The 15,262-nt window shown below is 37.3% G+C and overlaps 1 protein-coding gene, 1 long non-coding RNA gene and 1 pseudogene across 7 annotated transcripts; 2 read left to right on the top strand and 1 right to left on the bottom strand.

Annotated features, from left to right (window-relative positions):
- The first annotated feature begins 1,144 nt into the window (after positions 1 to 1,144).
- LOC143908455 (GTPase-activating protein and VPS9 domain-containing protein 1-like) lies at positions 1,145 to 6,224 on the top strand (annotated as a pseudogene). The gene is made up of 11 exons (XR_013260151.1): positions 1,145 to 1,283; positions 1,491 to 1,749; positions 1,843 to 1,931; positions 2,028 to 2,438; positions 2,526 to 2,992; positions 3,177 to 3,405; positions 3,512 to 3,768; positions 3,869 to 4,079; positions 4,160 to 4,546; positions 4,615 to 5,595; positions 5,793 to 6,224. The product of XR_013260151.1 is annotated as a GTPase-activating protein and VPS9 domain-containing protein 1-like (transcript).
- Positions 6,225 to 6,924: 700 nt separating this feature from the next.
- Positions 6,925 to 13,076, top strand: Ckiialpha (casein kinase II subunit alpha). 5 transcript variants are annotated; one of them, XR_013260155.1, is made up of 9 exons: positions 6,926 to 7,120; positions 7,940 to 8,165; positions 8,258 to 8,369; positions 8,468 to 8,680; positions 9,453 to 9,647; positions 10,662 to 11,013; positions 11,256 to 11,349; positions 12,040 to 12,130; positions 12,782 to 12,942. XR_013260155.1 is itself a non-coding variant. In XM_077426151.1 (8 exons), the coding sequence occupies exons 2-8, from the start codon at positions 8,071 to 8,073 to the stop codon at positions 12,898 to 12,900; spliced, it is 1,164 nt and encodes a 387-aa protein (XP_077282277.1). In that variant the 5' UTR covers positions 6,925 to 7,120; positions 7,968 to 8,070; the 3' UTR covers positions 12,901 to 13,076. The 5 variants fall into 5 exon arrangements, 4 of the variants coding, with proteins under 4 accessions (XP_077282277.1, XP_077282276.1, XP_077282278.1 ...); XM_077426151.1 differs by lacking the exon at positions 12,040 to 12,130 and having other exon boundaries at positions 6,925 to 7,120; positions 7,968 to 8,165; positions 11,256 to 11,333; positions 12,782 to 13,076; XM_077426150.1 differs by lacking the exon at positions 12,040 to 12,130 and having other exon boundaries at positions 6,925 to 7,120; positions 11,256 to 11,333; positions 12,782 to 13,076.
- On the bottom strand, positions 11,256 to 14,253 carry LOC143908479 (uncharacterized). The gene is made up of 2 exons (XR_013260162.1): positions 13,475 to 14,253; positions 11,256 to 13,300 (listed from the first exon to the last, which is right to left on the bottom strand). It is a non-coding gene; the product is annotated as an uncharacterized LOC143908479 (long non-coding RNA).
- Between the last annotated feature and the right edge of the window lie 1,009 nt (positions 14,254 to 15,262).

Raw genomic sequence — 15,262 nt, 5'->3', positions numbered from 1 at the left:
CCACAGCCCAATTGAGCGACTCAAATGTCATTACCGCTGAGAAGTACTTCTTGCCATTTGAATCAGCATGTCAGAGCTAGTCACTACGGATTGTGGTGACATAGCACTGGACTGCCTGCAGAAGTTAATCGCATATAGCCATCTCTCTGGCAATGTGCCTGATTCAACGGGCCTAACAAGCTGCTGATTGTGCGCATTGTCGAGACAATCTGCGGTTGCTTCACCGGTCCACAGACCGATGAGGGTGTGCAGCTGCAGATTATTAAAGCTCTGCTGACTGTAATGACAAGCCAGCGGAGGTGTGGAGGTACACGAGAGTACGGTACTGTTAAACAATTCGTACTGTTTACAACGTTTACTTGGCGTCGTGCAACCTGGTGAATCAAACAACAGCCCGTGCGACTCTCACGCAGATGATCAACGTGATCCTCGCGCGAATGGAGACTCAGGCGGAGGAAGAGATCGTGAGGCTTGATGGGGAACATCAGCAGGAGGGTTCTGTCGTAGCAAACGGCGAAACTGAAGCCAAGGTTAGTCCAGAGAATGCTCCTAGTAATGATAACATTGATTCTCAAACAATTGTCAAGAGTATTCTTGATGATGTAGTAAAATCCGTGGTGCCATTGGAAGAGGAAGTCAGTTTGGAGAACGGTAGTCCGGAGAACAACGGTGACGAGGCAGCCGCTGAGAATGACAACATGGTAACTGCAAAATTCACCCATGTGCTGCAAAATGATGCAGTCCTGGTGTTTTGCGCTCTCTGCAAGCTCTCTATGAAACCGCTACCGGACGGCACTCCCGATCCAATATCGCCCGAGCTCCGTTCCAAGATCTTGTCGCTTCAGTTTTACTTCTGGGAATCTTGCAGAATGCCGGTCCAATATTGCGCTCTAACGAGATGTTTGTTATCGCCATTAAACAGTACTTGTGTGTCGTGCTGTCGAAGAATGGCGTGTCTTTGGTGCCGGAATTGTTCGAGCTGTCGTTAGCGCTGTTCCTGGCGCTGCTCGCCCGTTTCAAGATGCACCTCAAGATGCAGATTGAGGTGTTCTTTAAGGAGATCTTTATGAACATCCTCGAGACCTGTAGCAGCTCTTTTGAGCACAAGTGGATGGTCATACATGCGCTTACGAGGATCTGTGCGGATGCCCAGAGCGTCGTCGACATCTACGTTAACTACGATTGCGATCTCAGCAGCGAATCTCTTCGAGAAGCTCGTCAATGATCTCTCTAAGATTGCTCAAGGTTGTCAAGCTCTGGAGCTAGGTGCATCGCCAAATCAGGTGCGTTATAAGAAAGAGGATGACAAGATCCCAACTAAACAAAGTCGATCCGAAATTGATGACAAATTTTGTAAATTTGATATTAAGAAACTTATTGAAGATAAATACATATATCTCTAAATAATACACTTAAAACGAACAATATTTATTTACTGACAAAATTGATAATATTTACTTTTGCTAATTGTACATATTGGTACTTTTTAGGAGACGAGACTGTTTCTATGGTATCCAATACTTGGTCTACGGATGTGTTGGCCTCAGATAGCGAAATAGTTGAACAACAGGATCGAATATTGCTTGCTGTTCTTACTGAACAGGTTGCATTTGTGTTACCTGCCGAACCTACGCTAACCATGTTAGGCATTAGTGAAACCGCTTCTGAAGCCTGGAGCACAGATGTATTAGCTAGCGATTCGGAAAGATTAACTGAAGTAGATACCGATGACACTGCTAGTGTTGCCAGGTATATTATTACATACTACATATTACATTCGTAAAATATGATTTTACTTGAAGTAAGATATTTTCATAATTACCATTGACAATATTTTCATAGGTCTGATGATACGGTAAGATCCGAGATCGAAATAGAAAGCCGTGCTGATTTCGAGGGAAATGAAGAGACTCTTCAATCTGCAACTCCATGTAAGTATACTACAATTATATAACACGATATTAGCAATATCTGATGACTTCTGATCGCAGCTATAATTACTGATATATAATTATTCCTGATTCTAGGTCCGGATGATTCAAGCATCACTTTTCCATCAATTTCGAGGATTCGAGAGGATTCTGGCATAGGAACTTTGATAGTTGATCAGCCATCACCAACAACATCTCTATTGCCAGCGTCGTCAAATGTGACAGGTCGTGGTGGAACCAAGTCTGATTACCGACGTAGTACAATGGAATATGTAGACAAAAACGCTAACAATATGAACAATATGGACTATAGTAAACCATTACGGGATGATAGGCTGGTCCACTTGATAGATAAACTTCAAATTGACAACGGTAAGCAAGTTGAACGTTAAGCACCTGCGCACAATTACATCGCTGCGGCTGCAGTCGCACCGGCGTTGCTATCAGCTAATCATATTTCTGCGTCTGTTTTGTCAGAGAAATCCCAAAACGGTGACGTGAAAACAGGTTTGCATTTCTTTACTTAATCCTTCTGTCAATCTGTTGTCTTTCCCACCGAAGAACGTTATACATCTAATGTGAATTTTGTGAATCAGGAGTTGGACAGCTGCATGGCGTCAGTCGGGAATACCGTAGGCCGATTAAGCACGGCTAGCGTAACATCCAGCAGCAGTTCCGGATCAGAACCTCGTGTGAAGAGTAACATTTCAACGTCAGATTTACCAACACTGACGGTTATAATGGCACATATGTGACGCGGTAGATGGTTCGATTCCCAATTTTTCCAAATGCATCAACGGGAGCTATTCCAAAGAGCATAAGTTTTGACATGACCGCCGAGCGTGGCGATAAGGAATTGTTGGACAACGATTAAAAAAACAAACGCGGTTTCTGTGGTAAATTAAAATTGTCATTGAAAAATCGTAGAGGTAAAGCAATCCGCGTGACGGACGGCAGATGTTTTGATCAAGAAGCTGGTGGCGACGGCGTTGATGTGTGCAGGCACAGATTACGCAGAATTATGTCGGAAGATGTAACATCATCCGGTAATGTCGCGGGCGGTAAGATATTAATAAATAACTATTAACAATTATCATATATTATTTTGTTACAATATAAACGGTTTCTGTTTTAGTAGTTTTGTAGAATCGAAGATAAATCGGAAAGTATATAATGCTAAAAAAAAAGGAAAAATTTTTCTGCAAGTTTTAGACAGTAATAAATTGTTCTTTTGATTAATTTCAGATACTACCGATGATATATTAGCGAAATACAGAAGAAAGCGAAGCGCAGCTAGGCGATACAGCTTCGGTCGAAAGCAATCATCAGTCCCGTACAAAAGAGGTGGAATACGAAAGACTTTCAATCGATTCGAATAATGTAGAACTCTTATGCTTTTGCGGATGCTAAAAGAAAATTACTTATGGTACTTAGCACTGCTGACCTTCAACACATTCCATGGAATACTTCAGAGGTATTTATTGTATTATTTTTTAATCATGGCGTACAAAACAAAGTGTTTTTTATGGATTACTTAATTACTTAATGTTCAAATATTCGCATATAACATTTTATTACAGAGACATTGTTAGTCGCAGAAAGAAAACGAACTGGTTGCGTTTTTACAACTACAATTGGCAGAAGTTATAAACCTGCAGAATAGAGCATTACTAGCTCATCTTCATGAAACTTTACGTTGCGTGCGTCTATTTAATGACGATGGATGTAGAAAGCTCTTCAAATCACTTCGAGAGGATTATCAAAAGCGATCTCCTTATATCGCATATTTAATCAGATGTCGTCAGGGATTGCTGTCGATATTAGCTCACTTAGATAGGTACTGTTTATATATAAATATCATCTTTGTATGTAACGTATAAGTAAATGTAAGATGTTTAAATGTAAGATGTTAACCGTTTAATAATAATATTTTTCAGATTATGCGTGCGAGTTAAGTGCGATCGGGATGCTATCAATAATCATCTTGTATCCGTTTGTGTGAGGGTATTTTTGGAAAAAAGAAGGCTTTTCTCCTGCGTTTCTGCGAAGAGTTTAAAAACCTTACGTTAGCAGACGAGAAACAGGATCTCGTGGATAATTTTCTAGGGAAGGTCCACGTGGAAATGGATAACGATCCGATCTGGCAATGTACATGAATATAATTATTTATCTCGCAATTGATCTTAACGGAGTGCTCAGAGACGTCTGAACTTATTTCTTACTTTCAGCGGCGAGCGTCAACCAGTTAGATTTGGCGAGTCGTGGTGGAAAGAACCGTCATGGCACGGGTATACCACAATGCGCTCTATCTAAATGAAGATGGAGATGTATATAGGTACCAGCTTTTTCACGGTCACATCAAAAAGTTGGCAAAGGTCGTAACTCATCCAAATCACAAGGACCTACACATTTTAAAAGTTCATAATTACGAATGCCACTGGTCATGGGCGCAGGCTGAATTGGCTGTGATATCGGCGTATAAGACTCCTAGGGATAAGTTGCAGTGTGTATTTCGTTGCGCGACTACCATCATGAATCTCTTCTCTATGGCGTCGGAAAGAGGCATACCTGCTGCCGACGATCTGACTCCCGTGCTGGTCTATGTCATAATCAAGGTATGCGATTGAAAAGAGAATTGTGATTTTAGCAAGAAGAATGATTGTTAACGTGTGCTTAATTTCAGACTAATCCGCCGTCGTTGTATCGACTGTTCAATATGTAGACAGCTTTTACAGGAATCGATTGGAGGGAAAGGAACAACATTGGTGGACGCAATTCTGCGCCGCGATCGAGTTAAGACAATGGATTAACAGTTTCTCAAGAGTATCACGATAAATAAGATGATTAGATTCGATGCTGGTGATAATGTAGAAATGTATCATAATCATAATTTGACGATTTGGTCTTTCATAAAGAAGACCAATATCTTTGTGTAAAGCTAGCTGAACAGTTTTATGCTTTCAGTATCTTAATTAAAATTCTTAAATAGCCTCTTAAATAGTCTAACTGTTAGTTCTTTGGCACGTTATTATGTAACATTAGCAAAGACTGAATCAGATTATACGTAAAGTGTGGCTTTATCTTTATTTGTAACTCTATTGTACAATTTCACAGAACATCGAAAAAAAAAGAAACGTTTAGATATTCTATAATTTATGTGTAAACAATAAAGAACTTATAGAGATTGATAACCATTTTATCAGGATAAACTGTGTTGGCGTACTCTTTCTACATGCGTACCTTCCCCAAGAGCCGAGACTCAAAACCAGATCCGTGAAAAATATCGCCACTTTCGTAGAGTTTTTGTACAGTTTTACTCTAGGAATATCGCGAGAGAAAGAAAGACTTCGGAGAGTTTTATCTGAATCGATCGACATAAAGAGAGAGCATAGTAAAGAAGCTAGCTTTCGAGAATTTGAACGCATAATACTTTGTTATAATACTATGAGCGAATTAGTTTACGTCACTCTGTCAAGTTTTAATATTAAATTATTAATAATATATCGATATCGGTAGTTTAATAATAATAATACATTAAAAAGCGCTCAATTTAAAAGTAGGGCAATCCTAATAAACAACTGTAAAAAAAATTCAAGGTGGAACGCAATGGACAATTCGGTTGCTCTGACATGCTAACTTAAATGGCAAGAAGTACTTCTCAGCGGTAATGACATTTAAGTCTTTTTTAATTGGGTTGTGGCAGGGCGTTTGAGATAACCTGCTCTTCACCCTGCACAGCTGGTACATCTTTACAAACTTAATTAGCAACTATCGCTTATATAGCTACAGATATTAGCCTGTATATTTATTTATTTCAGTATAAAATAATTTTTTAAACGTTCATATTAATTCTGATTGCAGACGGACCTTCGGGAACACTAGCGCCTTCTTCTTTTAACATGAATAACTAAAAATTTATATTTCGGCTAATTACCGAGTTTATAAATATTTAATTAAAATTATCTGGGTGACTCTCACAAACCTTTTTAATCACACTTCATAACTCTTCATACAAAATACAAACGATTCCGTATAAAAACTTTTATTAATTTATCTATTTCGGCTAAATGCATGGTGTAAAAATAATTAATTAATTACAATTAACCGAATGACTCACAAGCCTTTTCAATTGCACTTCAAAAGTCTTCATACGAAATACAAACGATTTCATATGGTAGACTCTTTCCCGGACATTCATTTCCGGTTAAATACATACGAATGTTTTACTGCTTAAGTTTTTCTATGTGCCCGGGCCTTTAAGGTGATCCTAAAGCTGTTTGTAATATACCTACACTCGTTTTTAACAATATTTGCTTCGTATAAAAATTCTACAACTTGATGTTACAAAATGAGGGTGCTGGTCCATTCAGTAGACATCAAGGAATATCATACCGCGCGTTTGTAGAATTATGCTAGATCTACAATGAGAGTCGTAAAGTCGTGAGTCGTAAGAATTGACCAATCACAGTCGATTATTCTCCTCAAATTCGATTGTGATTGGTCAATTCTTACGACTTTACGACTCGCATTGTAGACCTAACATTAGGCTGAGACTTCAAACAAAAAATAAGCGAAAAGTACGATAATGTACGTACATTACGTTCACGTAATCGTACTTTTCGCTTAACTTTTTTGTTTGGAGTCTCAGCCTAATTCTACAAACGCGCGGTATGATATTCCTTGATGTCTACTGAATGGACCTGCACCCTCATTTTGTAACATCAAGTGGTTGAATTTTTATACGAAGCAAATATTGTTAAAAACGAGTGTAGATATTACAGACAGCTTTAGGATCACCTTAATATCATCGAAATATTTCCACTCTCCACTCACCCCACTGCGGTTTCAATCTGGCTGCTTCAAATAGGTAGGGGCATCAACCAATCAGAAATCGCGATCAATCGCGACGCGTCATTCGCGACGCCCGCGCCAGCCGACGGAGTCGCTTCTCTCTTTATATAGAACTCTCGTACGGAGGGTTTCCGGTCTAGATTTTTGAGGTTTTGTGGCAGGTTGCCGGCTGCCATCTTGCACCTCGCTCGTTTGAGAAGCCGGCCGCCCTAAAAAATCTGGAGTTTCACGCGTTCGCGCGGCCTTAGCAACTTCGCGAGTGAGTTTCGTGCACTCGCGACGAATCCAGGAATCCATCGTGTTTAATCCGATCAAGATTCGGGCTCGGAATGTTTTAGGTGAGTCCGAAATGAGCCTACGTGAATTCCTTGGTCGCGATGGCGTGTAATTTACTGGGTACTTGGTACATGTGTATTACGTGCCTTTATACCCCTTGCATGCTTTTGCGTGCTTTTGCCCTGTTGGCCGGTAGGATTACTAGGATCTTCATCTCGTAATTCTCGCGATTCCTCGAAAAGGGATTCTATTTTCATGCGTATGATTTTCTTGTACCTTCGAAAAACTCAAAGTACACAGCTTTGGATATGTCCAAAATTCTAGCGCTACAATCGATAAATGAAATTATTATCGAGATAACGTGCTCTCTCTTGATCATATAGTCGGTGAAAACTCTGATTCATATTTCTGTCTACGTATTTCTATCGTACCTATTTTTATTCCTTTATTTCTTTATTTCTTTATCAGTTTAAAATAGAGCTTAAATTTATGGCACAGCCTCTGCATCTGTGTTTGGAGATCTTGGATCTTTTTGAGATCTTCAAAATGTATTGTGTGTTTGTAATACATTCTAATAATAACAGTATAAATTTATATATTTTAAACTTATATATTATATATATATATACACACACATACAGTTATATATGCATGATGGTGTCAAATCATCTATTATAAATATGGGAGTTTTTCAGCAAGCGACACAAATATCATCCTTTTTTTTGGGCAATGAGTAACAAAGATAAAGCCATACTTGCGTCGACTTGTGTCGTTTGCTGGAGAGTTTTTTCCAGCTTCTTAGTTTGATTTCTTGTTTAGATTATTCTTCTTTATATTTTTTATTGATATAAATACTCAACAAGATTATATGAATTACTTAGGTTTATTACTGTTCTCACACACACGTAGCTGGATAGGCAAGAGAGTCGCTAATAGCTGTAAGTTTGGAATAGACAGTCGAGATAGTATACCGATCGACAAGACGCTTATCAATAATAATACGTCTGAGAGAATGGCTTTACCGAGTAGAGCACGTGTCTACGCCGATGTAAATTCACATAAACCAAGAGAATACTGGGATTATGAATCTTACGTTGTGGATTGGGGGTAAGACTTATCGCAATCAAGTGTGTCAATGATATTGCTGCCATTATAATATATCATTTTATTTACTTTTCCGTGTATATTTCTTGATGTAGGCAACAAGATGATTATCAGTTAGTGAGAAAATTGGGCAGGGGTAAATATAGCGAAGTATTCGAGGCCATAAATGTTACAAACAATGAAAATTGTGTTGTAAAAATATTGAAGGTAGGATAATTATGTTATATATCATAAATATTTACTGTAGCAGCAGAATGTAATAATTTATAATATTATTGTTAATAATAATTTTTTATTTGTTATAGCCTGTTAAAAAGAAGAAAATAAAAAGGGAAATAAAAATTTTAGAAAACCTTAAAGGTGGGACCAACATAATTACACTCCAAGCAGTTGTCAAAGATCCAGTTTCAAGGACACCGGCACTGATTTTTGAACATGTCAACAATACAGATTTCAAGCAATTATACCAGACGTTAACTGACTACGACATAAGATACTACCTCTACGAATTATTAAAAGTGCGTGTATTGTTAAGTGCAATGAAGTGAACAAAATATCAGTCAATGGTGAACATCGAGATTATTGTTTTGATAGATGTAGGTGTATATCATGAGTCCGAGAAAAAAAAAAGAGTTAAAAGATATTGAATTAATATATTTATTTTTCTTATTAATGTCAAGGACATGGGACGGTTAGTACTTTAGTTTTGCTTTATGCAGTAACCATCGCATAAACTATAAAGAATCCATGTATTTATGCATCCATGCAAGATGTCGCAATCTTGGATCAAGACAAAATTATTACACGTGTTCTATTTTTAAACAGATTATTTCTTTATAGACTTTGGTTGGTCTATGGTTTTTGTACGATTTTGTTTTACCTTTTCTTCTTTATACTGTAATTTATCAATATTAATTTAAATTACTTTATCTTACAAAAAAACTTTAATATTAATAGCTTACAATTTATAATTAATTTATGTATAAATTGACATTTATATAAATATCTAATAGTTTTACATTTATCTTATCCATTTTTATTACAATTTAGAAAAGCTTTAAAAATACATGTAAAAATACATGTAAAATTTTACACAAAGGTGAAACATGTAAAAAAAATTCTTTATCATTCTTCTAAGAATTCATCAACAAATTTGTTTTGAATTTTGGACTTATGAATATCTGTTGTAAGCAATGTATTGAAATAGCATGACTAATGCATTATTTAATTGGACATGGAGACGAGCATATTGTAATGTTTAATAATTGTTTCCGTTTTGTTCTCGCACAGGCACTAGATTATTGTCACAGTATGGGAATTATGCATAGGGATGTGAAACCGCACAATGTTATGATAGACCATGAAAATCGAAAATTACGATTGATCGATTGGGGATTAGCAGAGTTTTACCATCCTGGTCAAGAATACAATGTACGAGTAGCTTCCCGCTATTTTAAAGGCCCGGAATTACTCGTAGATTATCAAGTAGGTATTTTGCAACATCAAAATGTAATGGAATAAAGGCGAAGGAATTGGGAGACGGAAAGAAAGAAAAAGTAGAGGGATAATAATAATCCTAGTTATCTTAATGTGAAAACTGTCGTTAAAAATATCATGTGTGCGCGCGCGTACACACACACACACGCACGCGCACACACACACACACACACACACACACACACACACACACACGCACACGCACACGCACACGCACACGCACACGCACACGCACACGCACACGCACACGCACACACGTGTGTGTGTGTGTGTGTGTGTGTGTGTGTGTGTGTGTGTGTGTGTGTGTGTGTGTGTGTGTGTGTGTGTGTGTGTGTGTGTATATATATATATATATATATATATATATATATATATGCAGTTCAATTGATGTATATCATAAAAGAAATCGCATATTCTACATGAAAAAACTCAGTCGAAAAATCCTGTACAATTTTTAGATATCTTGAATATTAAGCGAGATATTGCAAGTTGAAGTTTGAATAATTTTTCAAATCAAGCATCCTTAAATGAGATGCATGTCTGCATATTCCGTAAATGAGGAAGGCATTGCCTTAAAATTTCAAGACTGAACACTTATATACAGCTTCTTAATAAACTCTGATATAAAAACTAAATTTTGTTATGTTTACTTTGCTTATTGAAGTAAACTCGAGTACACAGGCATGGGGCAAGTAGGAAATCTGCTGTTGTGTCCTTGACCTAACTATGAAGCGTGCGGCACGTAAACTTTTGATTTGATAAATTATTAAAACTTTAACTTCAAAATATCTTGCTTAATATTAAAGATCCAAAAACTAAAAAAAACTTTTTGACTGAGTTTTTTAAATGTAAAATATGCGATTTTTTTTTATGAGATACATTAATTGAACACCTTGTATACACCATACATACATACATACATATATAAGCATACATATATTTCTATAAAATGTAAATCTTTTATAGATAAAAGCTAATGAGAAATATCTTGATGTCTTGCAGATGTACGATTACTCATTAGATATGTGGTCATTGGGTTGCATGCTCGCTAGTATGATATTCAGGAAAGAACCGTTTTTTCATGGACATGACAATTATGATCAACTAGTTCGAATCGCAAAAGTTCTTGGAACTGAAGAACTGTTCGAGTATCTTGACAAGTATCATATTGAACTAGATCCTCGTTTCAATGACATTTTAGGCCGACATTCGCGTAAGCGTTGGGAACGCTTTGTGCATTCGGAGAATCAACATTTAGTATCCCCAGATAGTTTGGATTTTCTTGACAAACTCTTGCGCTATGATCATTACGAGAGATTAACTGCACGTGAAGCAATGGAACATCCTTATTTTTGTAAGCATACATCTACGCCAATCTACGGGATACATTTTTAAATATTTTTTGGAATATTTGTCTGCCTTTGCATTATCTTACGATATATTTAAAAGTATACAAGAAAAAGGAAATTATATTAATACAATACACATTTATTATTGTACATGGTCCATCTATATCTCTTATATCCGAATATATCTTCTTTATGTACATACGTGTAAACGTGTGTACTTGTCTAATTATACTTTCTTCTATTTCAGATCCCATAGTAAAAGAACAGGGTCGTTTGACTATGGTGTCATCATCACCTACTCCCATGGCAGGCTCAGTGCCTGTAGGTGAGTAGCGGCCCAGGTAATGTCACCACCTTAACCTACCTCTAACTCTATACTAATTGACATAATTATAACATAGTTAACTTATATATTACAAATTTAATATTGTAAAATATGTTTTTCTTATTTCATCGAAATATGCGTTCTTAAATATGTATCTTTTTTCTAAAATTGTTATGCTCAATATTTTATATCTATCATTATGTAGACTTAATAATAATATAACAAGCAAAATAAAACGAATACGTTCGCATATATAAATTTTTATGCCTGAAACCATGTGCAGGGATGTAATCGCGAATGTTTGCATTTTACATTGGAATATAATCTGTATTTAAGTAAGATAAAAGAAATGTAAGTTGTAAATACATTACAAATAGAAAATATTGATTATACATACACACACACACATATACATATATATATACTGTTTATTTGTTATACTAACTAATTTTATACGCTAATTATTGACCAAATGTATATGCGATATTTGAATGATAACTATATATACGGTACCGGCCAAACAGTTTGGACGCACTGGAAATAAATGTAAAAAGTCGAGATTAATTGACAAAATAAAAAATTATTATGGCATTGTTTTAAAAATGCTTCTAAGTTGTGTCGAGGATATGTGGAAAGACTCGAAAATTTTCGCAATGTTACGTGGCCTTCTCAATCACCGAATTTGAGTCCTATTGAATTATTATAGGATGAACTGGATCGACGCATAAAAGAAGTTAATCCCAAAAATAAAAAACAGTTTTTCGAAGAACTACAAACGGCTTGGAAAGAGATTTCAGGTGAAACACTCTTGAAACTTCTTAATAGAATGCTAAAAATTTGCGCAGCTATGAAGACTACATAGCCCCTAGAAAAACTTGTGGAGGCTACATAGACGCGAAAACAGGAAAGTAAAAGTTATGTGATATTTCTTATTGATATGAATATTAATATATTTTGTGTTTCAATGAATCGTTTTTATCAAATAATGTCATAATCATTTATTTTGTCAATTAATCTCGACTTCTTGCATTACTCCCGGTGCATCCAAATTTTTGGTACTGTATATCCAAGTACACGGTGAAATGTTTTAAAAGCAATTATATAATATCACATCCTGGCGCATTCTGTACTCGTGCAAGTCTTCCAACTCCCGTTTATCATGCCGCCGCGTTCGACATCCCCTCTATCGAATTTAAAGATAATTTTTGGCAATTATTTGAAAATATTAAGTTAGTCAAGAAATGCTGAAATAGAGAAAATACAGTTTATATAAACTGTACCGATAATATATAAACGGATACCTTTTAAAACGAATGGTTTACTCTCATTTGCCTTGAAATTAAGCAAGATAATAGACGTGAGATATATTCGTGCGTAAATTGCGCAACATATTGATACAATAAAAGATTTCGTGTCAAAGAGATTTTTTAACTAGCAGATTATTACAGATCATCGTGGCGTAACAATGAGCAGCGTACCGGTTCGTGGGACAAACGGATTGGAAAGCATGGAAGAAATTGGAAGTGGGTGTTTGACACTTTCAGAAAAACTGCCTCAACTCTTATAAATTCAACAATTCTGAACAGCAATTCTCAACCGAGTCCCAATCCACTACAGAATATAATGATACAACAGCAGATATTTCGTATCGCCAATTACATTCTTCTCTGCACGAAAATCATTCTGGTTTGTAGCAACGGCTTCATCAATCCCATCGTTAAGACTGAAGTATCTCATTTTACTGTGTTTCCTTTAAAAACATACAATTATTCAAAATTTGCGACGTACTTAGAGAATCACGGGAGATTAGGGTTCTGGCGCAAAATTTATCACGTAAAGATACATGCTCCGTCCATATTGACCGGTGTGCATGCGATGTCGGAATCGGAGGTAGCGCATTACGATCTGCGATGCACTTTTCTATATTTACTATTTTTTCTGATGTTACTACCATGTTTTTGGCAGATCTGTAAATGTATAGAGATGCAGCTAAATTCATTTTTATTCGAAAGATGATTACTCGTGGTTACATAATACGCGCAGTGGCGGATACTTTAAACAACCACCCTTATTCGCATTCACATACACGGTACACTCGTACACAACGGACACGCAACAAACATATATACAATTACACTTACCTTAGACCATTCGGTTTAGTACTTTTAACAATAATAAAAATGTTCGTTTATATCTGATGCAACAATAGTTGAATAAAATGTTTGTTATAGCCAAGTACACTCTTTGTGCTTTGTGAATCCTGCTCTGTGCATCCAGCGATATCTTCCGCCGTTATTAATCGACGAAAATATAAAAAAATCAATCTAGAGGCATGACCAGGCATGACATAAAATAAATTTGTATAACGGATTTGTATAATCGTTCTGTGATTTTTATCAGAGAGGAATTGATATGAATAGAAGCAGGTTGCGGTAAATTCCGTTTGTTACGTACGCAAATTCACAAGCACCTCAAAAGAACAACCTCAAAGTAACTTGGTACAAAGCCTACAAACATCGACACACACGCACGCACGCACGCGCGCACGCGCGCACGCACGCACGCACGCACGCACACGCGCGCACACACACACACACACGCACACGCACACGCACACGCACACGCACGCACACACACACACACACACACACACACACACACACACACACACACACACACACACACACACATGTGTACATTTCTCTCGACAAGTACGCGATTTTTTAAACGCGCATTATCCGGACAGATGGGTGGGTCGAGGTGGCCCAATCATTTGGCCGCCGCGATCGCCAGATCTTAATGTGCTCGATTATTTCGTGTGGGGACACATTAAAGCCATAGTCGAGCACAGGCGTGATGGTACAGAAGCTGAAATGCGAGAAGCAATTCTCGCAGCTTTTAATACCATCACGCCAGAAATGGCGTATCGCGCGACGCGCAACATTATTCGAAGGGCCGAACTTTGTTTACGAGAACGAGGGAGGCACTTCGAACAATTGTTACATTAAATTTTATGAGAGTGGATTAGACCTACTGGGGATACCACTTAAAAAAAAAGCGCCATGCTGTATACCGCAAGGTGGCGAGGAAATGACAGCATAATCAAATTAGAATAAAATGCCATTTACGGCCCGAGTTTGAATTTTATTATTAGTAGCCTAATAATATTTCTTGTGCACTACATAAAATTTTTCGTAATAAATTCTTTACATTTATTTAGATGCTTAGCGTCACATACTACACGTTTACGCGAAGTAAATTACCGTAAGTTACTACAAAATCCCGTTTACGAAAAGGAATTATCGTAAGTTACTACAGAAGTAACGCTCGCGTTTAAACGTAATAATAGTTAAATCTAATCAATTTAATTACGGGGAGAGAGGGGATTTTACTACTAGAACGGGAGCTGTTGTGTTGCAAGTCTGCAGACAATTTAGTCGGCGCGCAGTCTACTAAATTGTTGGAGAAAAATTATGTGTACTACACAAAAAATATTATTATTAGGCTACTAATTGTAAGATCTAAGCTCGGACCGTAAATGGCGTTTTATTCTGACAGCGTAATATTTTTTATTTCGTGCGCGCGCGCGAGAGAGAGAGAATAATTCGACGCGGAGCTTTAGCGTTAAGCCCCTTGCACAATAGGCGATAGCGATAGCGATAGCGACAACGATAAAGTTGCCGACAAAGCTATTGTGCAAGGAGCTTTACGCGCCGCTCCGCGCTCGCGAGCCAGCGGCAGCGTCCCTTCCACTGCTTCGCCGCGCGCCTTGTACGGGGGTTACGGTGGGAGTGTGGGCGTCTCTTCTGGCCGCGCCGGCTTCTACGCGCGTGAATTGGCCGATCTTTTTCAATTAATTTCTCAATAAGTATTGCGAATTTCGCAAAATGATAGAAGACTTTTCTACTCGGTTTGACTCACTCTACTTG

This window comes from Temnothorax americanus, unplaced genomic scaffold (genome assembly GCF_048541705.1).
Source record: "Temnothorax americanus isolate GAGA-0224 unplaced genomic scaffold, ASM4854170v1 Scaffold96, whole genome shotgun sequence".
Taxonomy (NCBI): Eukaryota; Metazoa; Arthropoda; class Insecta; order Hymenoptera; family Formicidae; genus Temnothorax; species Temnothorax americanus.
The sequence above is the reverse complement of the archived record's forward strand: the minus strand, read 5'-3'. Positions and strand labels throughout refer to the sequence as shown.